The 27,374-nt window shown below is 42.8% G+C and overlaps 1 protein-coding gene across 1 annotated transcript in view; it reads left to right on the top strand.

Annotated features, from left to right (window-relative positions):
• The window catches only part of LOC109040844 (tyrosine-protein kinase Dnt), a 100,906-nt gene that overhangs the window by 47,221 nt on the left and 26,311 nt on the right, over positions 1 to 27,374 (top strand). The window contains exon 2 of the mRNA XM_072300690.1: positions 27,137 to 27,264. Within this exon, the coding sequence (XP_072156791.1) occupies positions 27,137 to 27,264 (128 nt within the window). The remainder of the gene's footprint in view (positions 1 to 27,136; positions 27,265 to 27,374) is intronic.

Below are 27,374 nucleotides of genomic sequence, written 5' to 3' on the forward strand. Positions count from 1 at the left end.
TGAATTCCATCCACGTTGAATCGCAACTCTGTTCATTCCGATTTTGTCGACTGCAAGTCCTATTGAGCGACGATCTCCCCATCGCCTCTAGTGACTGCTGCTGCAGTATGCATCCAGTTGTGCATTGATTGTTCAAGATTAGAAGTCCATGCGACTTGAGTGAACTTTAATAAATCGATGTTGGCTCACACGAGCTTTAGTTAGGGCAGATTTTTACGGGGTGATAGGGGATCCAGGCAACTCACCCGCAGTTCACTCGTGCCAAGAGCTTAAGCGGACCAATTTCTCAAGTTATTTTTGGACTTACGTACCTTAGAATGTATAACGCTCCAGGTATTAATTGCTGTGTGTCCTTTAGAATGGAAGCGATAGTAAATAGCCTGAAAGGTCAAACCTTTGATCTAGATGTCCAATATTTTAGAAACATCGTCAAGAAACCATGTTCGGAACTCACCTTTTGAATTTCAGGAGCCATGGCCTATCAACTGTTGAGCGATTTCCTTTGAATTTAAGCTAAATCCTGAAATGAATCTAGAGTGTTTTTAGTCTGTCCGAAGTTTTGAAAGAGTCGGAAATTCCCTGAGGTCCGAATTGTTTTTTTCTTTGTCATTGTTGTCGCAAATTGAGCCTGGAAGGGTCAAACTTTTATTAATTTTTCGAATTTTCATTTGAGGTACTGAAAAGTACTGATTTTTCTGTTAGGAGTACTGAATTTCTGGAATGTACTGAACAAGTACTGATTTTTGACCAGCCTTGTTTTGTGCCCTGCATCAAGCTAACTTTTTTTTTTTTTTTTTTTTTTTTTTTTTTTTTTTTTTTTTAACGTAATTTTTAGATAAGAGTCCTATAATGCTTATAACGAATCCTCACGTTTGGTTAGCTCCATGAAATTGTATTGTCAATGTTTTGCACAGCTATTTATACCTTGAACGATCACAACAAACACGGCGCGTTTAAGTAGGCGCGCATCCGTCTCGGATTGACATAACTACCAATACTCCATTTGTAACCAGTCAGAGAAGTACGGTGTCACGACGGAGCATTAGCCGGCAAAATACTCACCATGACTCGCCAAAGCTGCATCGAACTCCGAAGTTGTGGGTCTTCGCCCCTGCGAGTCAGAGCCCTCCCGTGTTTAATCTGAATTGGAAATCGGTCAACTGTTGTGACTCGCTAGTTCCGATATTCAAACTGAGCGCTCCAAGCTCATGCACGTTTTAGGACATTAGTTTAAGTAGAATAAGTGTTTACAAGATCTTTTTACCTTCCGATCGTTGGCATTCGCCTTTGTGCTGTGTGTGTTTTATCAAGATTGGAAGCCGATCAACAAGCCGAGTCGATCGGGCACGGAACCGCTCGGGTATCAATCTTCATAACGGGGCGAATGATACGTGCATGAGTAGCTTATGATTTGGCACTATTCCGCCACTCGTATTCCTGCAATTTGCAAGTCATGTGAATAATGTCCGAATTCAAATCGATCTCTTGTCAGTGTAGTGCTGGGATCTCTCATGCTTTGCACGTAGCGTAGGCATTCTAGTTTTCGTGTACACACACACACACTGAACGATTTATTTAACATAGCTCGACACAGTCTGCCGAAAGAACACTCCGAAACTTTCTTGCATCAGATACGTTTCGCTTGCGTAATCGGGGAAAAGATTGTTCCGAAGAAGATTCAGGATATGAATATTTACTCTCGTACAAAGTATTATTATTATTTTGTTTTTTTTTAAAATAATGTCTGCGTCAAATCTAAATTCTGATTATTTCATTATTACTGATTACTGATTTTGTACTTTTTTCTCTGTTTCAGGTAAGCCAGAATAACCACACGTTCAACTCTCCCCAGCGCATATCTCGTTATGTTCAGAAGTGGGTTCGTAAAAATTTCACATCCTTGAAACTTGGAAAACCCCTGGAAAATCTAAATGGTTTAATCATTCAAATAATTTAGTCAAAAGTCGAGATAAATCAATTATCCATTAGACCTCAAGATGGTCCACCATCCCATTTTTATAAGTAAACCATCGAAATTATGCAATTTCCTCAATATTTCCATCTAACTGTTTTATTCCATCAAAATGCCGTAAACATATAATTCAACAGAAAACTATCCCGCATAATTCGTCTGCAGCTGCTGGGGTAGTTAATATACCGTAATACCATTCGATCTCGGACAGGAATTTCGTATTTCATTATTTTTAAACCAATTCCCTCTTTTCGCTGAACACATTTCAAAGCAAATACACATTTAAAAATCAATAATTTGTTCCTTAGTTAGTTTACCCAAGATTTCGTCAAGCTCTAAACCCTTTTACAAAAATTAATAATACTGATGGAACGATATGTCCGAAAAGAGGAAATTTGGTGAGTGAATAATTATTACTTGATGGCCAGAATAAACTGATGAATCGATACGACCAGCCCAGTAACGTGGTGTTATTAATTTAAGAGAAGAACTTGAACATCTTCTTTGGTGGTCCACTCCCACTCCTCCACGAATGAGAAACTATCTTACATTTTTGCAAATTTGTTAAAAATATTGCAAGCTCCAAAGCCATCATATTGAGATATTTCATTTCCAAATCCACTTTTCAAACGTTTAACAACGCGTTAAATCTCAAGTTTATTATTGAATTTTTATCAAGATCGTCCCCGAATTCGACCGGACGATGATGTACGGCACCTGGCATCATCTCATCGTTTCTCGGACGGAGGAGCATAACTCCATTCCAAGGTTGCAAAATTGACTCAAACAATTAAAGAGTATCCGTACGCAATTTTGCCGAAAATTTTTCCAATTTTTGCATACAATCAGAAGATAAGTCAGCAAAATTTTCAGTTAGAGATGCCCAAAATTATATTTGTAAAAACGCAATTTGCCAGGGGAAATTAGGCAACGTCGATATGTAGTTACGTTCTTTCGCGTCCGAGGATCCTATAAATTGGCGGATCCAGCAATTTGGCAACACCAGATTTCCTCCATTTAAACCTCTGGAAATGTATCGATTCTTGGAGGGGTCAGGTGCTCTGACAAGAATCGATTATTTAGCATAGGTTTAAATGGAGGAAATCCGGTGTTGCCAAATTGCTGGATCCCTATATAGCGTTCAGCGGAACATCCCACGTCCGTATTCAACGTTCTCACGATTTCAGTAATCGCTCTTGTCGCCGGGAAGACGTTGATAAACTTTTCGAACCTGATGCAAATTGCAGAATTGGCTTTCGAAACAATTTTGACCCTGGAACCTAAGTCAAAGTCACAAGATTTGATCGTCAGTCGACCCATATTTGGACGTATTTCTATCAAACGGAACTATGTGCATGAAGGCATGAGCCCTGATACCCATAAGAATACATGCACAACAGGGCTCACTTTATAATGCACATAGTTCCGTTTGATAGAAATACGTCCATTTAGCAGTATAATTTGAAAACGCCTTATGAGGAGGAAATCTCATGCGGGCATTGCGCATAGTACTTCGAGGATTAAGCGTTAATGCTCGAATGCAAAATCCCTTGAAATAACGACAACTTGCCCAAGGACTTTCGGTTCAAGACTTTTGAATACATTATTTCAACTTTTATCCTTTCTTTTTCTTTTTGGATCTAAAAATGTTTTTAAATTAGCATTTTGGTCGGTCGTCTTTCAGGTTCCTACTTGCATTTTCTGTGATTCCTTTTATGTGCGCACTACTGCACTTGTCGGTTGCAGATTGACATAAGAACTACAAAATCTGGCATCCTGTGTGCAACTTTGCATTTTTTGTCTCGCGCGTTTTATTTACTCATTGCATGAAAAGCTCCCGAATATTTCATGAAAATGTCGATTCAGTCCGATTAAACTTCGCAGAAGTTGACATGCTTTTCATGAAACTGAAAATATGTTGTGTGTCCTACTCTCAACCTAGAAGCCTGTTTTCCTCCTGTTTAAACTAAAGAAACAAGATTGTCACTTATATGCATGCATAAAAAAGCCTCTTGGCAACCGGACCGTACGTCTCATGCCATACATATTCTATCCAGTAAATCCAGTAGCCATTTTTTGAAGCTGTTTACTAGCTTTTTTTTTTGGACCGTGGACCGATATAAATGGAAGTCAATAGAGCTTTCAGCTTTGTTAGAACTGCGTAACCAGCCATCGATCTTTGCTTCTACAAATTTTCGGCTCCAGCATCGTGGATTTTGTGCTCTGGCCGTTTGAGATTTCGGTACAACCCTCGTTCAGACAGTTGCACTTGTGCTGAAGCCTAATTGCGGATGTATGTAATGGTTGCTTCCTTCTTGGAAAGTTTACAAAGCATTTTTAGACTGCCCTTACAGTCCAGTCAACTTTCATTTCTCTTAGTATATTCAGCCACATAGTCACGTAGCCACTACCAACTCAGTACACTAGTATACTTTTTGAACAGGGGATTCCGAAAAAGAACTACTTAAAATAGTGAATTCCCTCGAGTCTAGTCGAATCTCACGAGCGCCTCGTAGCTCGAGTCTTATCTAAACCTTGCGCCTGAAAGCGCGCCTAGGGAGTCGGTTCCCCCTGTTCCTAGATTAAACCCCCCTCCCCCTGCCACCCCTGGATGTAAACCCCCCCCCCCTGCCGCCCCCGTTGTAAACTTTTATTTATCTTATTCGAGTGAAGTAGAAAAATTGAATCAAAATCTCGACGTTGGCCGCCGCGCCGCGGTCCGTGTTCTACAAGGCAGGCTATCTATATTTATTTATGACTGGATCCGTTCCAGATATGCTTGTCTAACGGTGCGCAGCTCGGAAACAAGCGATAATTCATTGCTTATATTCGATAGGATAGGGGTATGCGATGAATAAATCGAGCCTCGTCCGATCGGGGACCAGTCCGATTGAATATGCATCGAGCGATGCAGCAGGCGAGGAGCTGAATTCCTCCGTTGGCCGGTTTTGTGCCTCTCTGCTCTGCATCTGTCAAAAAGCGGCCTTCTGGCGTTTCACTCTCGTCTCGACCTGGATTATTCGGCGCTTGGACTTCAAAAACGAGAGAAATTCAAATTTTAGGAAACTGATATGGGTAAATCATTCCGGTGGTTAAAGAACCGAAAAATTATTTACTTGGCATCTTCAGTGTGTCGCGGTATGATTAGAAAGTTATGAATTGATTTATAGCTTTATCTACTTCTGACACTTACAATTAGCAATACTGCTGCGCTAAGGAAGAACAACGTATGAGCCTTCAGGCGTTGCTATATCTCCTTCAATTAATTACGGATTTACCGGTAAAATTTTCCCCCAAATATTTCAGACGATTTTGCCCGCTTTTCTAGCTGAACCATCTGAAAATTTCATGGGAAAAAAGCATAACTTTCCAAAAAAAAAAAATACAAGTTTTATTACCAGTAAAAAAAACCAGTAATGTTCGCTCCGTGTTAGATTGTTCGTAATATATTCAAAATCAAAGCCATGCAGTAAAACTTGGTCCATGCCTATTCCTTCTCTCTCTCAAGGTGAAGCAATCGCGCGAAGAAGAATATCCTCGAATGGTTCTACACCTAAAATGTTATGCAGATTCTGCAACCGTACATTGATTATATTAGTTGGGATGAAGATCGTAGAGATGGTGGATCGAAACGAAGGTTTTTTATACTTTGTTTTCAAAATTAAACGGCCGAGTCGAGTTGGAAGAGAAAAGGTCCGGGGTGATTTCGATGATAATTCCCGCAATACGAGAAGTCAAACGACAGGACAGACACAGCGGTAAAACCCGCGGGAGAAGGAGCAGCAAAAATATTACGAAGTTTGGGAGACATCATTAATTCTGGCTCGGCTGACCGCTATCATTTATAACCCGGAGTTTAACCTGCCATTAAAGCAAGGATGTAGGAAAGAGATTACATCTCTCCTGGATCTCTGCTCATCATTCCCTCGCACCCCCCGCCCCTCCGCCGCGGCCAGAATGAGAAAAAGACACATTCAGAAACAGCAGGAGAGAAGCCAGCTCATTTCCATACCGGCTGATTTTCCCTCTACCTTGCCTCGTGCCTTTCTCTCTCTTCATTTCGCCGTTCTCTCGCTCTCTCCCCGTGATTCTGTTGTTTATTTTACACGAGTCGTAGCCGGGTTGGAAAAACGACCGAGGCGTTGCCGTTTTCCCTATAAATAGTCGAATTTGTACCCCTAGAAAGAATGCGCGAGCGCAGAACAATGAGCGACTCCCATATTGAGAAAAGGGTAATTTTTTCGGTCGCTCTGTGAGGCTCGTAAATATATAACTTAGTACATCGACAGCCACAGTCGGGAAATGCGTATCTCCGATCGCAACGTCGTTAATCGTCGCTCGAGTTATTTTTTATTATGTAACTGCACCAATATCTCTCTTGAAATTGGCTGCAAATTTCTTTCTTTCATTCGTAGATAATTTCAAAGGGATACTTGGCCAGTTTTCTTCTTAAGGAATGAAGGATAATCTGAGTTTTCGAAACGTTGCGACTGACGTCTGCAATTTTCCACTGCAGCCATTAATGTTTCCTGAGATAATTGTATTTTATTTTTGGTCCAATTTAAATCTAGGGCGTAGTATACTTTGTCTCGGCAACTATGTTTACTATGTAGCACGTACGCAATATACTATGTTTCGCGTCCAAACATTGAGTGATGCCTACAAAAATAAATAATACTAAGAAATGAATAAAAATATGAGAAAACCCGTGCCGCCGGATAGATATTCGAGTGAAATTTTATATTTTCCATTTCAAATTTAAATGTAGAACACAGTAATTGCTCATCTTTTCAGCCCCTCACCAGGGTTTCTAGCATCAGGAAAAACCGGAAAATACCAGGAATTTTGGCCGATCAGGAAAAAATCAGGAAAATCGGAAAAATCAGACGTTTTATCAGGAATTTATCTTACGCGACTTTCCTCAGCGGAGAAGTCTAACTGCTTTTTGCCTACCGTGCCAGGAGTCGTCAAAAAATCAGGAAAATACCAGGAATTTTCAAAATGAAAAAATTAGGAATTTTTTATAAAATATCAGGAAAATATCAGGATTTTACAAAATTAAAAAATACTCGACACCCCCTGCTCACGTAGTAAAGCCAAAAAATAACATTGTGAAATCCAGCGAAAAAATAGTGATATGGACTTAAAACCACAGTTCCTGATTGCTCACTATTACACCCTGAACTATGATCATTTTTCCCGTTTAGGCGAATTGAACGTGACAAACGGCAACGCCTAAGGGCCCGTCAAAGTCCTATCCCGTGGACTCGTTTGAAACCTGTGAAAAAAACATGCCCGCGCGAGAAATATTGTTATAGCTTTTTCTGTGTTCCGCACTGCTAGCCTGCCTCCTTTTGACGTCCAATAAAAACGTTATTTACTGGAGAGCCTTCCCGAGACGTAAATCACGGCGCATGCCCGCAACAAGCTCGGAAGAATTTTAACGGTGACCCCCTGCCCCCCCCCCCTCCTGCCCCCTCCCCAGCGCAGAGGTGAGATAAAAGTTGGAGTAATTGAATGTTTGCTGAAATACGACAGCGGTTTCCGCGGAGATCCGGCTGAAATTTCAATCCGTCTCCGCGCGGAGCTCGAGACCCGATGCCTCCCGGTTGCAGCTCTCGTCACGTATCCGCTGATCGATTTGCATCGCGGAATTCCCGACGAAAGAACGTAACTCTATTCCAAGGTTGCCAAATCGCCTCAAACAATCCAACATTCCACGAGAGTATGCCGGCGCGGTTTTTGTCCAAAACTTTCGCTGATTCCTGCGCGTGATCAGATGAACAATCGGTGAAATTTTCTGTCGATAATTCCCCACAGTCTCCTATTAAGAATACGATTTGCGAATAGAAATTTGGCAACGTTGTAATGCAGTTACGTTCTTTTGCAACGACAAGATGTGTCGGGCCGTTTGCGCTCGTGGTTGGTCGTGGATTTTATGCCGGCGAAAGGCCCTGTAGAAACTCAACTTTGAACTTTGGCCCAGTCCGTACTCAACGTGGCCCTTCGTCCTGAGGGCTGGATCCGATGGGAAGAAGTGCGCGCAAACTTTCATTGACGCCTCTGATCACATTTTTCGGTTTTTATGAGAAATATCTTCCTGTATCCGTCGTCGTATTTTACATTTCATTTCCTGTGAGGAACGGAAAGTTCCTCACGGAAACTGTGTTCAAGGAACTCGAAGTTACTGTGCAATTTTTAACCGTTCACTTTCTACTCTACGCCGACTCCATAAGTCGAAAGCTGTCAATCAACTCTTAAACTCTGGATTTCACAGCTCTTATGCCTCTCACACTTTACAAATCTGTGCAATATTTCTGGCATCAGCAACAATTTTGTGTCATCCGTTCTTTCTTAGAGCAACATCTAACTTTCAAGCAAAAATTAATAGATTCATCCTAAATAATAGGATATCATGCAAAGGTTACTGTATTCACCTCTTTATTCTCTTTGGTAAACCCCGTCCCCTCTGCAGCACTCTCCTTTTCCCTCTTCATTCAAATCAGTTGTTTTCAAAAAGGAACAAGTCCACTGAAGTATGAGCCCTGAAGTGTAACAAAATACCTACAAACTAGGGCTCATCCTGAATAGACTTATTCTCTTTTAAAAACACTGTTTTTTTTTCATTCAATTAACACCTAGCAGCATGCTCTTTCTATTGAGGGAACCTAACTCATTGGCAAGAGGAACTCACCAAAATGCACCTCTTCTGTTGATGTATACGTGACTGCAATGATGAAGAGTGCGGAAAGGTGTCGAAAGCCCCTTGAGTTTCCTGCAGTCCTGCTTTGTATCTTTACCTCAAGATTGTGAAAGACACACGTGATGAAGGAAACGAAAAATTAAGGATTAATTTTTACTAGTCAGTTTAACATTCAAGTGGGCTCAACTCTCTTGAGGCCGTTGCGTTGGAAGTATGGCTGACATGACGCCTAGATTGACGCACCCTTACATGCCATGTGCCGTGAAATATCTTGAAGTATCTGCTGTTAACCTGTATAGCAATCTTTGCAGTCTGACAACTGTTCTAGCTTACTTATTCCTCGCCCCGCAGGCCGCGTTGTGGGGGCGAAAAAGTGGTGTGTTGGTTAACCTGACACAAAAAATGCGCCCGCGTTACCCTCTGCCGTTCATTAAAACGCTAATCTGACAGCCGCACAATAAAGCCACTTCACCCTCTTTAGCAAGTCGAAATTGATGGTCATCCTCTCCGAACTCAAATTTCTACTCTCATTCTCATTTGAACGAGTTGCACCCAAAAAGGGACATTCCACTGTACAGATGAACTAGAGGCTATGTGAAAATACTGGCGTTGTGGGGCTCATCTGGAAAATAGGTTTGTTTGCTCCTTTCCAGAAACAAACCGTTTATTTGTACCCTTCATCACGCTCTCCCGACAGCAAAATCCAATCCTTCAAAATAATGAATTTGTCATTTTAATCGATTTGTCTTAAGTACATATTTATTTTTTTAACTCTTTAATATATAATAGGTTGAGAGCATAATGAAGAATAAAATAGTCGGTCATACTGTATCCTATTTTATTAAAAATCCCGTCGAAATTAATATCCAATCAGCATTCCAAATCAGCAATCAGCATAGTTTGTTGTAATCAAGCCACGGCTAAATCAGCAGTGTTCACTGGTAAAAAAAAGAACCTCTTGGACCAATGCCGCGGTGCATTGACTTAAGAGTGCAGTTTCTTGTCGCCGGATTTAAGAGTCTTGAACTCTTGTTTCAAGCGGATTTTGCGTTGATTCAAGCGGATTTTGTATTGAAACATGAGTCTAGACTCTTAAATCCGGCGACAAGAAACTGCACTCTTGAACCAAGAGGTTTTTTCTACCAGTGTTGGGGCAGATTATATGTTCCATTTGCAAAGGTCAATTTGAAAAGAATCTTCTCTATGACTTTGGGAATCCTGATATCATGCAGAATTACAAAATGTTTGATCAAATCGATATAATATGAGCCATCCTCCTATAAGGAGAACGTAATCGTAAACATTTCGTTCCTTCTTTTTAGCGCAGCATGCGCACAGTCCGAGAAAGATCTCAACATGAAATCGGAGAGGCAGGAGGTAAAAAAGAATTAGCAACAACTTTCGTCTCTCCGGGAGTTTTATAAGCAAGCATGCGCCCCTGGAGGATGTCGTGTCCGTGTGTTTGTGTTCCTCGTTTATAAATTGAGATTATAACGATACGCCCAGCATAAGTCACCGTACATACGCACGACTGTTTTGACTGATTGTGAGTGCAGCAAGAAATATGATCGTCCTCTCAGACTCTGGTATGGTGATTCTCTTTCTTTCCCCCTCGGACTCCTGGGAGAGCAAGATGGGCTTGCGTATAGTTTCATTTGACATTCTTATGAGTAACCATGGTTTATGGAAGTCCGCGACCTCCTACCGTGACTCCATCTGCATTTTTTGCCTCGCAACACTCGGCCGTGTTTTGAGAATGAGCAAACTTGTACTTGTACTTATGGGACATGCATCGCAGCATCGTAAACTGCTTGCGCTATTCTTGTTACTACCATCGTAAACTGCTTTCCTTATTCCTGTCCCTGTTTTTGCACCTCCAGCGCGGACACCAAACTGTGGCTACTTTTTTGCATTCATCAATTCGTTTTTTTTTTTTTTTTTTTTTCTCCTTTTCCTTCACTGTTCCTTTCCTCTTATAATTTCTAATGCTGAAACACTAGACTCAGCCAATTCAAACAAGAGTTTTGAACATTTTCTTCGAAATAGACGACAATGCCTCTTTATCACGAGGACAAGCGTTATATGATTCTTGCAAAATGCAAGTGCATTTCCCCAAAAATGCCGAGTTAAATGCATCCTGAGGGAAATACCACCCTGTTTTTCAATATGCCTCAATGTTAAAGAATTCACAGAAGTTTAAAGCGTTTCCAACAGAAATTAATTTTTCTGAACGTTGACTCGTGGTGGCCAGACCAGAGAGTGAAATCTGTGGCACCGAATTTCAATGAGTCCACGATTTAAACGGCTCTTTGACTTCTAATAAATCCACCTCTTTTATGGCTCATTTTTTCGCTTTTTTGGCGTAAAAGCGTATCTCTCTACCCAAATGAGCCGCGAACAGTATAGAGTTATACGTAGAACAGAGCTCACATGGAAATTGAGATACTCCCAGAGGGGTAACGATTTTCTTATGCTTTTCGCACGACAACAAGCGAGAGCCAAGTAGAATGATACCTGAGTTGGCTCAAAGATTCGCCACCGTAAGTCGTTTGCATACAAACGCGAGTCCATATCTTTAAAATTTCGCGTGATCCCGAAAATTTCGGCGCTTTTATTCCGGGGAGCAGCTGGAGATAGATGAGCGCGTCGCGTCGTCGAAATTCTCAAAACAACGGTGCTTCTTTTCTTCCTCGCCTCTCCTTTTGTGAGTCGGTGTCAGCGTTTAATTTATTTTCCACGCTCGTTGGTTGTTCAGTTGTCCCGCGTTGTTTTAGCCGGGCTTTTGTTGATTGTTGCGCTGCCCCCCTCCGCGTCCCCCGGTGGAAAAGAAGGGGGGCGAAAGCATGTTCGGTACCCACGGAAATTCGTAAATCATGCGTCGCCTAGTTTATGTCGCTATTGAAATTCTGCCCGTGCGACAGGTATTATGCAAAGCGCGCCGTGCCGCGAGCGTGTCGCAGCGTCGCACACACCGGGGGTCCGCCCCCTGCAACCCTCGCGGGGTGCCCCCGCACTTGTGCTGGCGCCTCGGATGAATATTCAGTCTTGGATTTTCGGAGAAACGTAATCAGAGCTGTCGCGATGATATTAGAACCGAATGTTGTAGGTCGCCTCCTAATTGATCAGTCAATTATCTTCCATGAATATTTTAGGATTTTCGCCTCGGGAGCCTTTCGGTTTTCTGCGCGGAGGCTGTCGCGTTTGCGGTTTTCGACCCCCTGCCAGCTGTTGTTCGTGCCTGTTTCAATTTTATACTATCCAATTTACTCTCCGTCGCGCCTTTACAGTGTGACGTTTAAAATTCTTAATGAAGTTGTCGAAAACTTTGAAATCCAAGAACGATAATTCTTTGGTATTCCCAGATTTTGTACACGAAAAATGTTGCTTAAACCAACTAGTGAGAGGGGTGAGCTAGAAATATTCAGCCCTATTGCAAAATTTAGTCCAAACAAGAGAACTGGGAAGACTCATAAGGAACCCATGTCTCTCCACACAACCGACGCTAAGAAAACCGTCGTAGAGAACATTTGGAATTTACATGTAAAACATATTTTTGAATGGAAACTATAAACTTTTTCCTTTATATTTTCCTTAAATTTACCTTACCTTTAGGGGAAACGCCGTTTAAACGTTCGGATATTCCAAATTTTCTGTTTTTCTTCTTTTTTTTTTTTTGGAAGAAAATCACAAACATTTTTCTTTAAAATTGTCCTCAGATTTACCTTAGATTACATTGTGGATAAACTTTCCTGAGAAATCGAAGTGGAAGTAAGTAAAAGTTTCCTGGAAGAATTCGTATTCAATCGAAAGAAATGTGGCAACCTCTAAGGGTTCATACGGCGTTTTTCCTTAGCACAGCAGCACTCCTGTCCTACCCCACCGACCACTACTACCTACCTAACAGTGACATGTTGCGCGATAAATCGACCCGCTGAGCGACGAACAACTTCGCACATCGACGTGGACATGGGCATCTAAATTTCTGCCATTCCTAAACCCCGGCTCCCAGACAGGTCCAATGATTTTTATTACACCGAGGCGACCAACGCGGGGGTGAACCGGGGGGGCTTACAGGCCACGAAACGTAAAACCGAGGAAATAAAATAAACATGGAAGCCAAATTAAACACGAACGTTTAGTTTCCTCGAGAAATTGACGGGAGAGTTAAATTAATCGCCACAGGTTCACCGGTGAAAAAAAAACTCAGGTGTGGCAGTAAATTAATCCCAACGCGAGGGAGGGGGAAAACGCACGTAGGGGGATAATAAGAGATGTGATACCAGATACCCAACAGGCCCAGGTCCGGGGATAAATTCACGTGTCTTCTGCTCCAGTGGCGCGGCGTGCTTTGCGATACATCGATCCATCCGCCATTTAAACTCATCGAAAAAGGTCGATAGACACATTTTTGCGACGAACACCTCGATAATCGATTCTTTACCGTAGCTTCAAATGGAGCAATATCGAAAATCGATTATTCACGCCTCGTTACCGGTGTCTTCTGCTGCCGTGCTAAGGAAGAAGGCCGTATGAACATTCGAGAGTTGCCAAATTTCCTCCGATTAAATGTTTGTTTTTGAGGAAAGTCATGAATATTTTTCCTAGAAATTTTCAGGATCTTCAGGTGAAATTGCGAACAAAATTATCTGAAAAATTGGAAGGAAAATATTCTGAAGTTTACAAGGAAACTCGTGTTTTATCAAAGCAAATTTGGCAACACCTGAAGGTTCATACGGCGTTTTTCCTCAGCACGGCAGTCTGCTCATCTTTCCTCTTTATTTTCGATCCCGGCTCACGGTAATAGAGCATTAAGACGCGGGGAATATAAAAACAGAACGACCGAGAGCACCGGGGGGGGGGGGGGGAGAGAAAACTAAGTACACGAGATTAAATCTTGACAAGTCTCAAAAACAAAACGAGTTGGTGCGCGAGGGTTTACAGCGATCGGCGGTGGTACCACCGGGGACCAGTGGCGTGGCGTGAATTGCGATATATCGATTGTTATGCCATTTAAACCTATTGAAAAGGATCGATAAACAGGGTGTTCGCAGCGAACACCTTAATAATCGATTATTTACCACGGATTCAAATGGGGATATATCGAAAATCGATCATTCACGCCACGCCACTGACCGGGGACTGGAGGGAGGCCAAGTTTCCGAGAAGAACCACGCTGAGCGCGGAGGGGTAAGCCGAGGTGAAAAACATGCCTCGGCGTCGTGACCGGGCGATGTGATAGCATCGCCCCGCGCCGGGATTTGGACTCGGAATCAGATGAAACTGTTTTCCGACCGAGCCAGGGTACGACCGGCGCGGCACCGACCAGACGACCGCGCGCCACGGGTCCGTCCTGGAATCTGGGATCGGGGCCCGGGTCCGGACCCGCGCAGCGGGGGACAAAAATGTGTACGCTAACGAAAATACGGACAGGGAAGGGATGCTGGTGCCCTTGGACCGTCGGCGGCGGCGAACAGTGGACCGCGGACCTAAACCCTTCGGACTTGAGAATTCCAATTACGGGTAGTCCGTAGTGCACTGAGAAAGAGCTATGGCTTGTAAACTAATTAGTGGTTCATATGGAACACCATTAATAGTTGTATATGAACTAATGATTATCGGTCTGTGAACCATACTGTGGTAGTTCGAACCATAGCATGGTATATTTATACCATAACTGAGTTATATATGTGCTATTATTTGCTGATCGTCGTTAATCAAAATAACAAAGTATTATGTGCTGCCTTCACCGCTATTAGTGGTATTCCATATGAACCACTAATCGGTTTCTAAGCCATAGATGATTTTTCTCCGTGCGTTGCTGAAGCTTGAGAATGAATCTGGTGCAGTCCGACCGGAGAAATTTTATGGATTACATCTTCCTCTTTCGTAGAATATCAAAAATCATCATTAAGAATAGAAAATTAATTGGTGTAATCGTTAAAATGGTAAAAAACGACGAAATTAACCTCGAATTTATTTCCCAGGGTGTCTGCTAAAATTTCATTTTGGATTTACCTGACCTTTGCTGGAATTTTAAATTAAATTTCCTAATTTTTGCATCGAATGAAGTGACATTCCTTCGATTTCACGAACCAACACATTTGATGAATTGAATCAAATGTTTCTCTTGCGCATGTGTTAAACTGCATGCAGCTGAAAAACGCTTGACACAATCAGAATTTCCTGATTCATGACTGAGTTTGCTATCAATATATCAAGGTCGAATGCTGTGATTGGTCCAAGTCAGCGAGTGAGCCAATCACAACACCGAATAGCACGATTTGATCGTGTGACACCGGCTCACTGTGCGTCGGCGTCACCCATCAGTCTTTCTACCTCCGCTGCCAAAAAACACCAGTCACAATTCCAAGATGTGACATTTTCCCTCAACAAGAAATACGCGCCATCCCCTTCTCTCCGAGGTGAGAGGGGAAGGGGGAGGGTGCCCTCGACCCGACCGGCCATCAGGGTTGATGGGTCGCATTGTGCAGGGTGTGGGTTTAACGATTCCGATAAAAGGTTTGAAATAACATTACTTCAGCCTCAATCGGCAACGAATTAAATTAAATTGAGCGCTTAGAAAAACTGAGCGCGCTTCCTCGGCGCGTGGAGAGAGGGAGACTCGTTTTCATTTGAGCCTTTTGTCATTTCAAGCCTCGCTATCGGTGATTTTGAACGTGTGAGAAGCCATAATTGAGACGTCAATCAACCCTCGAAGTTGAGTCAAAATGCTGTTTTCACAACTGGTCCGTCGTCATATTTTTGATTCTTGGAACAATTCAAGAAAGATCATAAAAATAAGCCCTCGTCGCTCATTCGTAGGATTAGCAAATTTAAGAGTCATGTTGAAATATATTTTTCTTGAAAGAAGAACTTCATCAAATTGCGAAAAAAGCAAATCTCTCATCGACTGATCGACGGGCATGCTCTATTCTTTCTGGAGATTTCCGGGGCTGAGCATCTAAGGATCAAAGTTTCCCGAGAAACTCTTCAAGTGCCCTGAACAAAGAGTTAAGAAAGTATTTAAGGCTTTCTCAATGAGGTCGTCGTACACAGAGAGAAATTTCAACACAAAAGTTTGGTTAATATGGGAAGTAAAACCCAAAATAACTCTACCCTCTGGTTGACAATTTTAGGAGAAAATGCTAACTAGTTTCCTTGAAGAAATTTAATAAAAAACAAGTGGTTAATACCAACGTTGCAATCGGAGGAATGCATTTTCCCAGTCTCTCCATTGTTTCCTGCTCTAAATTCACCGCAAACTAAACCAAAATCAACACGAAATTTGTGATGGTCTGTGTTTCACTTCCTGCATTAACTAATAGTAACACAATAACACAAATACCTATATCAGTGTGATTTGGAGCCATTTCTTGAACGAAAACTCTTCTTTTTGCTCCAGCTGAAGTTTGCGACAGGCCCATTAGACAAGAGAGTGATAGAGATGGCCGGCACCCCCTAAAATATTACAAAAACGTAGGTAATATATGGGGACGGCTTTGAATGCTCTCCTCACAGCGTTGTCTTGTTCTCGGAACATGGACAAAAAATGCAATCGCTCGGATGAAAAATGAATCTTGGACGTGGGCAACAGGGAGAAGAACGATTATTCATCGAAGGATTCCGGTTGCGTGTACTGTCGGAGGCGGAGGCGCTAGGCGGCCGCGAGGAGGCGTCAGAAATGTTCCCGCGGCGCCGCGACGCCAGGCGTCGGTGCCCCGAGGAACGGCTTAGACTGACTGCTTCGGAGACTTAAACGCCCGCGCAGCAAAATCAACGGGACGAACCCGGGTATTTGGACCGAACCGCCCGAACATCATTCGGAGGAAACTCGTAGGGCAATGTTACGGGCACGGAGCACGGACCATGGCTGGCACTCAACCAAATATTCTGCCACGCTTAGGAAAAACGCTGTATGAACATTCAGACGTTGCCAAATCATCTTTGACAAAACACGAATTCCCTGGTGAACTTACGAATAGTATTCTTCCAATTTTTCAGAGAATTTTGTCCGTAGTTTGATCTAAAGTTCCTGAAAATCTCAAGGAAAAATATTCATGTTTTTCCTCAAGAATAAACATTTTATCAAGGGAAATTTGGCAACTCTCGAATGTTGATACGGCGTTTTTCCATAGCACGGCAGTATGCCCTATGCGCCCCAAGCTCGCATATATTACGGAACTGTCCCGTCATTGTGACACAGGGACGCATGTCCTGGTCACATGCTACATATGCATGCCGCTACATACATTACATGTTTTACGTTTCGTGAGGGGGGGGGGGGGGGGCTCGTGCTGCGGGGGAGCACGAGCACGGACGCTCCCCCTGGAACCGACAATTCAAACACGGGGTCGCCTACGCAGTGCCAGAGCTTTTGAATCCGAGAGATTTACCGTTGCCGCGAAAAAGGTCCACCTTCCTTTTTCGAGCGAGTCTCTTGCATTATTGATGGAGTGGACGCCGAGCTTATTTACTATCATATGGACCTATTTCTATCAAACGGAACTATGTGCATTATGACGTGAGCCCTGTTACGCATATATTCTTATAGGTATCAGGGTTCATGTCTTAATGCACATAGTTCCGTTTGACAGAAATACGTCCATATTATTCCCCGTGTATCGGGATGTGTTATTGTCACATTTGTACATTTATGGGGCTCTGCTCGTGATTGTAATGTCGCGTCGTGTGCCCCCCCCCCCTCCTGCGGCTCGCCTGCATCGCTCATACAATGTTTTTCTCTTTGATCCTCGGTGCAGGGAGAGGAGACTCTCGGACACCTCCAGCCACCCACATTTGTCTTGTTCTGTGACGTTATTGGTTATGTTTTCATTTCGAACGCTATGGAAAATATAAATACGTGCGTGTTTGTGGTGGATTCGAGAGGAATGAATGTCTTTCGAGGAAGAGCGGTGACTAAGACCAACCTGAAAATACTTTTACCCGGTTGAACCGATTATTTTCCAAATCACGCAAGTGCCAATCTCTACACTGGAAAAAAAACACATTGGATCTAGAGTCCAGACTCTTAAAAACTTCGACAAGAAAAATACTCTTGATTCAATCGGATTTTTGCTTAAATCAAGAACCAAGCCTCTTAACTTGAGCGGATTTCCTCTTGTTTTAAGCTTAAAATATCTGATTGAATCAAGAGTATTTTTTCTTGTCGATGTTTTTAAGAGTCTGGACTCTAGATCCAATGTGTTTTTTTCCCCCCAGTGTAGTACATGGTAATCACTTAGTTTGAAGAGCCACCTGGAACATACCCGCTGTGTGCGTACAATTTTCGAACGCTAAATAATACGTGTCTCTTATATAGTCTTATATCATGCTCCATGATCGATAAATTCCTTACAAATTTATAAATTGCAAATGTCAATAAGCGTCATAATCATTTTGCAATTTACAGGATCTGCCTAAAGCAGATAATGACACACGTAGCTTAAATATTCCAAAGATAGCAGTTCCAAATTACAAAATGTAGTCCAGTCTTAAGAAGCTATACTTGTAGAAAACTTGCAGTCACCGGCGGATGTTTCAATTGTACTCGTTGACTTAGTCCAGCCAAAAGCTAATGGAAATAGTCGCGGATCTTAAAGAGTTTCTCTTGGCATTTTGCCTACTTACGACATTTTAAGCATGCCAACAAAAATCAACATAATCTTCCACGGAATTCTGTTTGAAATTTATATTTTTCCTGCTTTCAAATAGATCGAAGACTCTATGCATCGGAGAAATGTAATGCATGAGTGCATGACACTGTGTTTTTCATTATTTTAAAATAATAGAACTGATCCGAATAACTATAGTTTAATGGAACCTGCCGCTATTTTGCACACATTGTTCAAAAATTTTCCGTATCAAAGAATCATGGAACACACGGAGTAGAGACATAATTCCTGGTGGAATCATCTCAAGCTTGGCAGTTTTATTCGATTCGTGAAATAATTTTCTCTTTTTTCGTGCTGAAGCGAGAAACTAAAATAATTGTCCAAAAAATTCTAGACTAGACGATCGTGTGCCTATTAAAGTAAGAACAAACTTTTGCTAGCCACGAGGTAATATTGCATGCGATCTATCGAATCGAACTGTAAGTTTTTGCTTTTGGGTACTTTCAGAGGACTACAGAAGAGATTCTTCGGGAATAAAAAACTGAAATATGGTTCTAGATGTAATCGATTCGCTGCTTGCAAAAAAAGAAAAAAGTTGACGTGAATTGAGTATTTTATGTCGGATATCTCTGTTTACTCACACCCGCTATATGTTCACCTTCAAACTAGGTCAGCTCCAGTTTCAGAGTAAAACGGTCTTTAACCAGAAATGGCGGTGTGACTGTTCATCTTAGTCGAGGTATACTCAGAAAACTACGGGGTACCGTATACTCAAGCGGAGGCGCGGGTTCCTCATTTCAACACTCCTTCAGCGCAGGATCATTTTCTAATATTTCACCGCCCCAGCACCAGGCACCAGGTCCCCGAGTCGGAGCAGCCGAAAGGTTAATTCATTTCTGGCCCAGATAAAATATGATTTTCCTGAAACAATCTCTCCAGAGCCGACCTTTTTTAATATTTCTTCCCCGGAGCCATCTACAGAACAAACAGTTTTATCGCTTCGCCTCGTCGTCGAGAGTTTAAATCTATCAACTGACACTTAGCCCTCGGTTGTCAGATGTCTATTTTTCTCATAATTTAAAAAAAAAAAAGTTACAACGATTGGCTGTTTCATCATTATTTTAGAAGTAGATTCTATCTCTTGGTAGTTCCTTCCCCAAATATTCTCATTTTAGGTAGTTTCAAAGTTTCCTAAATTTTCAAGCTTAACTTTAGTCGCTAGTTTCAATGCATAAAAGCGCAAAGCTATCTTGATCCATTTTTTTCATTTTGTAAACGCATATTTGGTCTATTAGAAAAAATTAAAATTTGCCAGCTTCAGATTTCGCCTTCAATCAGGTGACTATGCAATGAGAGCTACACAGGAGTTCAAATAGTTGTATCGCGCCTTCTTGCTCTTCCTCTATAGAATATCGATTCGGGAAACTTCCGGATCTAGTTTTCTTAAGTTTCACTCCTTAAAAAAAAGAAGCAAAAATCAAGTGAGGATCTTTAATAATATTCAACGAAACTTCATCGTTTTTCAATTGAAACTTCCATGTATTTTTCAATTTTATTTTTAATATAATTTATTAATCCGTGTGAAGCTGTAAATGAGAATTTTCCTCATTTCAATGGTACAAGTTCTGATACATTCTTAAGTGCAGTTTTAATAATGTTAACAAGATGTTTGCATGTAGACGTTGTAACCACAGGATGCCATCGCTTGACTACAAAATTGCATTAATAATGGCCCTTCTCTTATAAATAATTGCAAAATTGTCCCCTCCCACATTAGAACAGTCGTTTTTGGGCCGAAATAATTCGTACAAGATGTCACTGTGTAAATTTTAATGCGTAATTTTCCCATCCGAATCACATCCCAATGTGATTTGCGTAATTTTCGTAATCCTGCGTAATTTTTTCGAATACTCCGCCATCCCTGCGTAATTTTTTCGAATAGTAATAATACCGCTTTAATTAAGTCATCCATGCACTCCCTTTTTTCAACGTTAATATTTTCCCTCCACCGAAACTTGGCAACAAAGCTCACCCCCGTCGCTGGAGCTCCGGCCTGATGCTGGACAGAAAAGAGATTTGTGGCGTTGGCTGTTTCCCTTATCGTCGCTCCTCTGACGTAAGGGCGTAACTAGATTTTTGCATGAGCCTTAGAAAGCATAGAGTTATACGGAGCACAGGGGTCACGTAGAAATCAAGTTACGCCCTTACGTCGGAGGAGCGACGTTATCTGCGCGACCTTGTCAAGAAAGGGAACCTTTTGAGATCTCGAGAGGGTTCAGGTTTTGGGGCTTAAGACGCGTTGATTGTTTTATGTGAGCGAGGGCCCCACTCCACCCCTGCCTCGTCCCTTCCTGCAGCGCCCTGACGTCAGATTTGATCATAATCGCCAGATTTTATTTTCAACCCCAGGTGCGCGAGGAAATCCCGAGATTTGTCCGTAAATTTGGCGACGACGCTTCTGTTGCCGTAAATTTGTTGGCGCGATATGAGGGGTTCGTTAGCATCATTTCTTCTCGTAGCCTCACTTTTTCTCCGTTTCCTCCTTCTTGCTTGATTAGTGCATTGATTGATAAGCGTTTCCGAAATGCATTATCCACACCGCTCCTTTGTTTCGGCTTTAAATTAATGTTATTCACTCGGATTTCTATGTTACTATGCATCTTATCCGGAAGTAATTATTTTCCTCCACGGAGTCGCCATCTGGTGATCGCTTCGTGCCGATGGATCGGCGTCACGTATAATGAACTGTAAAGTGAGTAAAGCAAAGAGACTTAATGCGCTATTATGGTGGGAACATCTGCAACTGAACGACGAATTTCAAAAGTGATGAGTGCAACTCAATCTTCTGGGAATCATGCGTGAGAAAAGGATCCAAATGTGCGGATATCGTGGAATGCACTGGAAAGAAAAACACTTTGGATCTAGAGTCCAGACTCTTAAAAACATCGACAAGAAAAAGTACTCTTGATTCAATCAGAATCTAGCTTAAATGAAGAACCAAGCCTCTTAATTTAAGCGGATTTCGTTTTGATTCAAGCAAAAATCCGATTGAATCAAGAGTGTTTTTTCTTGTCAATGTTTTCAAGAGTCTGGACTCTAGATTCAATGTGTTTTTTTTTCCCAGTGCAGGTCAAATGAAAGTTCGAGTATACAAATGACGTAATTTGTATACAAATGGCGTAATTTGTATATTATTTTAAATGTCAAGCATTTTTCTTAAATTTTAAGCATGTTGGAACCAAGGTTGCAAAATTGACTCAAAGTCTGATCGGACGTACGTTTGGAGACTTGAACGCCACGACAGAAAAAAAAGACAAACAATTCAATTTTGTGCAAGAGAAATATCGTGGAATTTCCATCAAAAATTTCGTGTCTTACAGTTGGACTACATTTTTCAATTGAATCGGGACGTGCGAAAACCGCTTATGTACATTTTTTCTGTCTTCAGTTTCTTGAGTTGATAATACTTTTCGGAGTTCGGTGCAAGCACGAAAGTGGCGTTAATACTCGTCTCCGGGTTACCTTTATCCCAAAACGAGTCCTTTCATCACTTTTATGGTCGTATCAACTTTTTAAAAGTATTATCAACTCAAAAAAACTGAAGACTGGAAAAATGGACCTCAGCGGTTTTCGCACGTCCCGATTCAATTAGAATCTACAATTTCTGACTCATCCATAAAAACCCTTATGTGCCCAAGGAAACTAATGGTACGCACATTGTTTCTAAACTGAGCTAGAGATTGTAGTTCCTAATTCGCAAAATACATTCCAGTTAGCACTCGTAGGTATCAACTTGATTCAAAACTCACATGAAGCGATTTTCCATGCAGGGCGCCTTCAACTTTTAGACTAGGCCAAAAGCATCAGAGTCATGGTCGAATAGTTGCCTATTTCCTCAATGAACTTTTTATATCATTCCTGCTATCAAGGTTCTGAACACCATCCTTCTCAGCGAATGGGGGATGTTTTCTTTTTCTCTTCTTTTTCCTAATCTCATTCCATTTACATCATCTATTGTTTTTTTTTTTTTTTTTTTTGCGCTAGCGAGGACTATTGATTTTACAATCCAGTGGAATACAAACGAGAATCATAATTTAACTAAAAATTATGTGTAATGCATACGCCGTGTTTCTTATCCTCGTAATATTTATGACAACTTAGAGCGCGTATCTTATATCTCTGGGTTTTGCGGTTTATTTCGCAAGCACCCCACGAAGTCGAAACATTTTGACATGGAAGGCCGCGCAACCTGTCCCGATAATCATCTCAACCCCAAAGAAAAATGATAGTTTAGGCCTCGAGAAGAAGGAGGGCGGAGAGGTACCAAGTGCACCAGCCCCGTGTTTTTTCCTCCAAGCTCAAAAGACACCGGACGCAACAACTCTCCCTCCAGAAATTTCCGAGCGGGGTCCGTCCAAACCCGATCCCCCTCCGAGGTCAGTACATCCAATACGATATTATGTGTCCCGCAACATGTGGCCGTGTTCCCCCGCTGAACCGGTTTATTTTTTGTTTCGTGTTCCCTGTCCAGGAAACCTCTCGAGCGATTAAATAAATCTCCCGAATTTATATCGTGATTGTTTATTTTCGGACCGAAATTCGAGCCCCCTCCCCACCCCACGGGGTCATCATTAATCAGGCGCACGCGCGACGTTGCGAGTTCGCGTCGGAGCGAGTCAGAAAATGCAGCGGTGATTCTCACAAACTGGCAACGCGGTTTTTCCTTCATTTAAATCTATTAAAAAAATCGAGACAAGCTGCCTCACCTAGAATCGATCATTATAAGTGACTATTTTATGTAGTTTTGTAAGTATTATGAAAGGGAGAGATGAAATAGCCAAGTCTCTTTGATACCAAGAAACCCTCACCGAGGTGGTACTAGAGTCTTTTTATACTGAGAGTCAAGACAACGACCCCTCATGGAGTCACAAACGGGAATAAAGATTACAGAAATCGAACGCGTTTTTGTAATCTTTGATCGGCCCATTCTCAAATTCCTTTCTCCGTTCCTTCTCTCATTCCGTTTGTTCCTTTCCGAACCCGTAATTCCCTGGTCCATTCCAGATTATAATCTATGCAATCGGTGAAAATGTAATCTTTATTCCGTTTGTGACACTGTGAAGGCCTAAAATACGGTAACCAATCAGAAATGGATTCACATTGTCTTGACTCTCAGTATAAAGTGACTCTAGGTGGTACGAAAATCACGCACCAACGTTGCAATTCGTCAGTCACCGAATCGGAAGTTCCGAACTCAAATAGAATGGCGGTTCGGAGGTTCGGGCACAAAAATACTACCGAACCTCTACATAAAATTCGCTTATTAATGGAGCTATTTTTTCCACGTGGTCCATCGCGAATTGAGTTTCTCGACGGAGTGACTCAATGAACCGGCGTCCCGCGTTCCCCTTCCGCGGGATCAGCTGAGAGCGATCGTGACACCCGTTAAGGCTCGTCAATCGGGAACGGGTGCAGTGACTTTGCGCGGATAAAAGCTCCCCACTCAAGGCTGTCCCTCCGCGGCCCCGTCGGCCCCCGCCCGCCCCCGCCCCCCGTCGACCGTGGCCGAAGAACTGAATGAACGATAGTGACCGGGTTTCTCCCCGCAAATTGTCAATCAACGTACGGCACAGACGCAGACGCAGACGTCGCTAGAGAAGAAAGTGTCCGCTGTTGCCGGGCTCGGAGAGTCGGAAGGAATTCCTCGTTGCCTCATCGGTTCGGAGTGCACTAGCGGCGTGGCGTGCTTTACGATTCATCGATTTATCTGCCATTTAAACCTATGGAAAAAGGATCGATGAAAAGAGTGTTTGCAACGAACCCTTCAATAATCGATTCTTTGCTTCAGCCTAAAATGGGGAAATATTGATGTTGACCATCCATACCATACCAGCGGGCTGATGATGATTATTGGAATTGATAGACAAAGCTATAGCCAGGGAAGACATAGGGAGTTTGGAGCGAGCCTATTAGTTGAAATGGGTGGTTCTTATAGACTAAGGGAGTAATTGATGCACTAACTGTCGGGTCTTTCGTGAGTTGCCGTGGGTTAGTCTATTATCTACCTCCTATGTCCAATGTCCATCGACCTCACCGCGCTTCCACCGCTAGGATCCCTCCAAATCCCTTTTGTGGTCTTTGTGAATCGGTTTCAAAAATGGAGATGTTGCATGTGTGAGGAATTTGCGATTTGACTGTTGGTTTCTATGTAAAAGTTCGTGAGAAACACGATGGTGCCACTGGTTTTCTCTGAAATCAACTCCCAAGCTCAAAAAAAATTCTCAAGTTGAGGCCAAAATGGAGGAGATATCCCACCCTACCTTGAGAGTCCACCTCTACATCAAAACAAACTCTCCATGCAAAGATAGGGAGCAAATACATTGACAGGGCTGCCACTTTATTTGGGGACTCGAAAACTGAAAACACAGCATCACTGCTAATGTATTTGCTCCCTAATCTTTGCACGGAGAGTTTGTCTTGATGTAGACGTGGACTCTCAGGATAACGTGGGATATCACCTGCATTTTGGCCTCATCTTGAGAGCTTTTTTTGGACTTAGAAGATGATTTCAGAGAAAACCAGTGGCACCATCGTGTTTCTCGCGAACTTTTACCTACGAATCAATTGTCAAATCGCAAATCCCTCACACATGCAACATCTCCAATGGCTCGCAGCGGAGGGTCTCTTGTCGCTGGGGACAACACATAGCATTTTGTCTCTGAGCATTAACCTTAAATTTTGTTTTTGTTCTGGTTTTTTTGGCGGGAATTCGCCAAACCCGTAAACGGCAACGTCGCTTCATACTGGAAGCCACGCGAGGCGGGCGATGACCGGGACCGGGCGCAGTCGCGGGTACCTGTCCTCGACTTTTCAGTCCCTGCGCCGCGCCGCCCCTCCCCCCTCCCCCCCCCGGGGGAGGGGGGGGGGGTATCGCAGATACTTAGCTCCGATATTTATGTCGGAGAGATCGTTTGCATCCCGCGGTCACCATCGGGATCCAGCACGGCGGAGCATCCAGCGCGTCGAGGGCCGGTGCTGGTGCAGGGTGCAGAGCAAGAGCGGAGCGGGGCCATTGTTCGGTGCCGCCGCGGCTATTAATCTGGCATCTGGTATTTTGTAGTTTTCGTATTTGCATCGGCCCGCGCCGTGAGGCCGTGACGTGCGCCCGGATTCCCGCTCCGCGCCGCCGTGCTGTCCAGTGATGCAACATCCGAAACCGGAAAAATTCCCCTCGGGAGAGACCTTGAGGCAGGGTGTCTACAAGTTCGGGAAGTCCGGAAATAGTACTGATTTTTTAAGGGGGGTCTGGAAGTACTGACCAAGTGCGGAAATTCCGCAAAAGGTCCGGAATTTTTTTTCATTTTTTGGTCATTTTTGTCTCAGTTCGAGCGAGAAATTCAAATTTTTGAAATTTTTCGGATTTCGCCAAATAGAGGTACTGAAAAAGCACTGAATTTTTTTATTGAGGAGGCACTGAATTTTTCGGGAATGTACTGTAAAAGTACTGATTTTTAGCCCGCCTGTTTTAGTAGACACCCTGGACCTGCGGGATGGCGGCCACTCATCAGCAGGTCGACAAGGTCTCGATTAGACAGTACGTGCCCCCATTTCCCGAAACAAGGTCCAAATTTCGGAATTTTTGAGAATCTCCCGAAATTTTCCCGGAACTTTTAAGAATCCCGAAATGTTCCGGATGTTTTGCATTTTTCGGAACTTTCTTGGAACTTTTGAATAAACTTTAAAAAGAATCCCGGAACTTTTGACGGTTATGAGTTGGGAGAAATTGGAACAATGATAGTTCCGAATCCCGGAACTTTTAACCACCATGGACTGGAAACACTGCCATTGGAATACCTGTATGAGGAGAGTACGGACATGTCGGTAACTTTGAGGTTAGATCTAGAGCACTCGTAAAAGAAGAATGCGTAAAAATTTGTACCTATACTTGGCTTAAGCGACAACAGGGCAAAGCGCAACCATCCCGCCAATCGAAGATCTGCGAGCATTTTGCACGGAGAATCGAAACAGAAGCATGTTGGAATGTATTTGCATACATTTGCGTCGGCGCAGCGCTGTGCCGCCGCCCGCCGGACCTTATTTATCCGCGGGGAGCCCCGGACGAGGCTAAAACAAACGGAGGAGGACAAAAGCAAGAAGAAAATATCATATTGTTCCGGGCGCTTGTAATTCAGGCTAATCGCCATCTTCCCGCTCGAACGTGTACCTGCGAACGCTCGCCTCTCTAACTAGATCATATTTTATTTTCCCTCGCTTTGCTTTGGTCCGGCCGCGCATGCGCACCTGTAATGAATACCGCTTCCCTTTGTTTCCAGGCTCCAGAATCCTCGAGATTCTTCTTCCTCCGCGCTACTGAAATCCACCTTGTATTTTTCAGCTAATTAACGAAGCCCGCGCAAGCGCAGTATGCAGAGAACTTTACCTTGCAACGGAATAGATCGTTTTCGATACATCGAATGGGTGAGATTGTATCGATATCGATTGGTTCAACATGTAAACATAGCCTCAAAAGTCAATCGAGTAATCTGAGGAAACGGGGTTTTTCTGATAGATTTTTGTATTCTTATGAGTACTAAATGGCATCGCAAGGTGAAATAGTTGGGAATTTTCTCATTTTCAGCTTTTCCGACTGAAATCCTGAAAGTTTTGTTTGAGGTTATGTTCTATTGTTTTGAACCGAACGATACATCGAACCGCTATCGAAATCGATCGATCATTCCGCTTCGCAGGATTCGTTTTAATTTTTACCGGCGCCGGTGAGGTGCTCACGTTTTTTGCTCCTGCGAAATAGTCCCCGGTCATGTTTTCACGGATCGTGGTTTTATGTTACAGGGCTCCAGACGAAACTGTACTACGTGGAAAATGGGATAATGAACGACTACGCCCTCCAGTTTGTCGTCCCTGTGCCGGCGGAGATCCCAAGTCTTCAGTTCAGGTGGCAGAACCAGGCCTCGAAACCGGTAAGTTAAAGCATATTTCAGCAATTTTGATGAATCCATGAGAATGAAAATACACCAACCGCGGAAAATGAAAATGTTCAAGAGACGCCAAATACTGCGCAGTAGTAGAG

This window comes from Bemisia tabaci, chromosome 5 (assembly GCF_918797505.1).
Source record: "Bemisia tabaci chromosome 5, PGI_BMITA_v3".
Lineage (NCBI taxonomy): Eukaryota > Metazoa > Arthropoda > Insecta > Hemiptera > Aleyrodidae > Bemisia > Bemisia tabaci.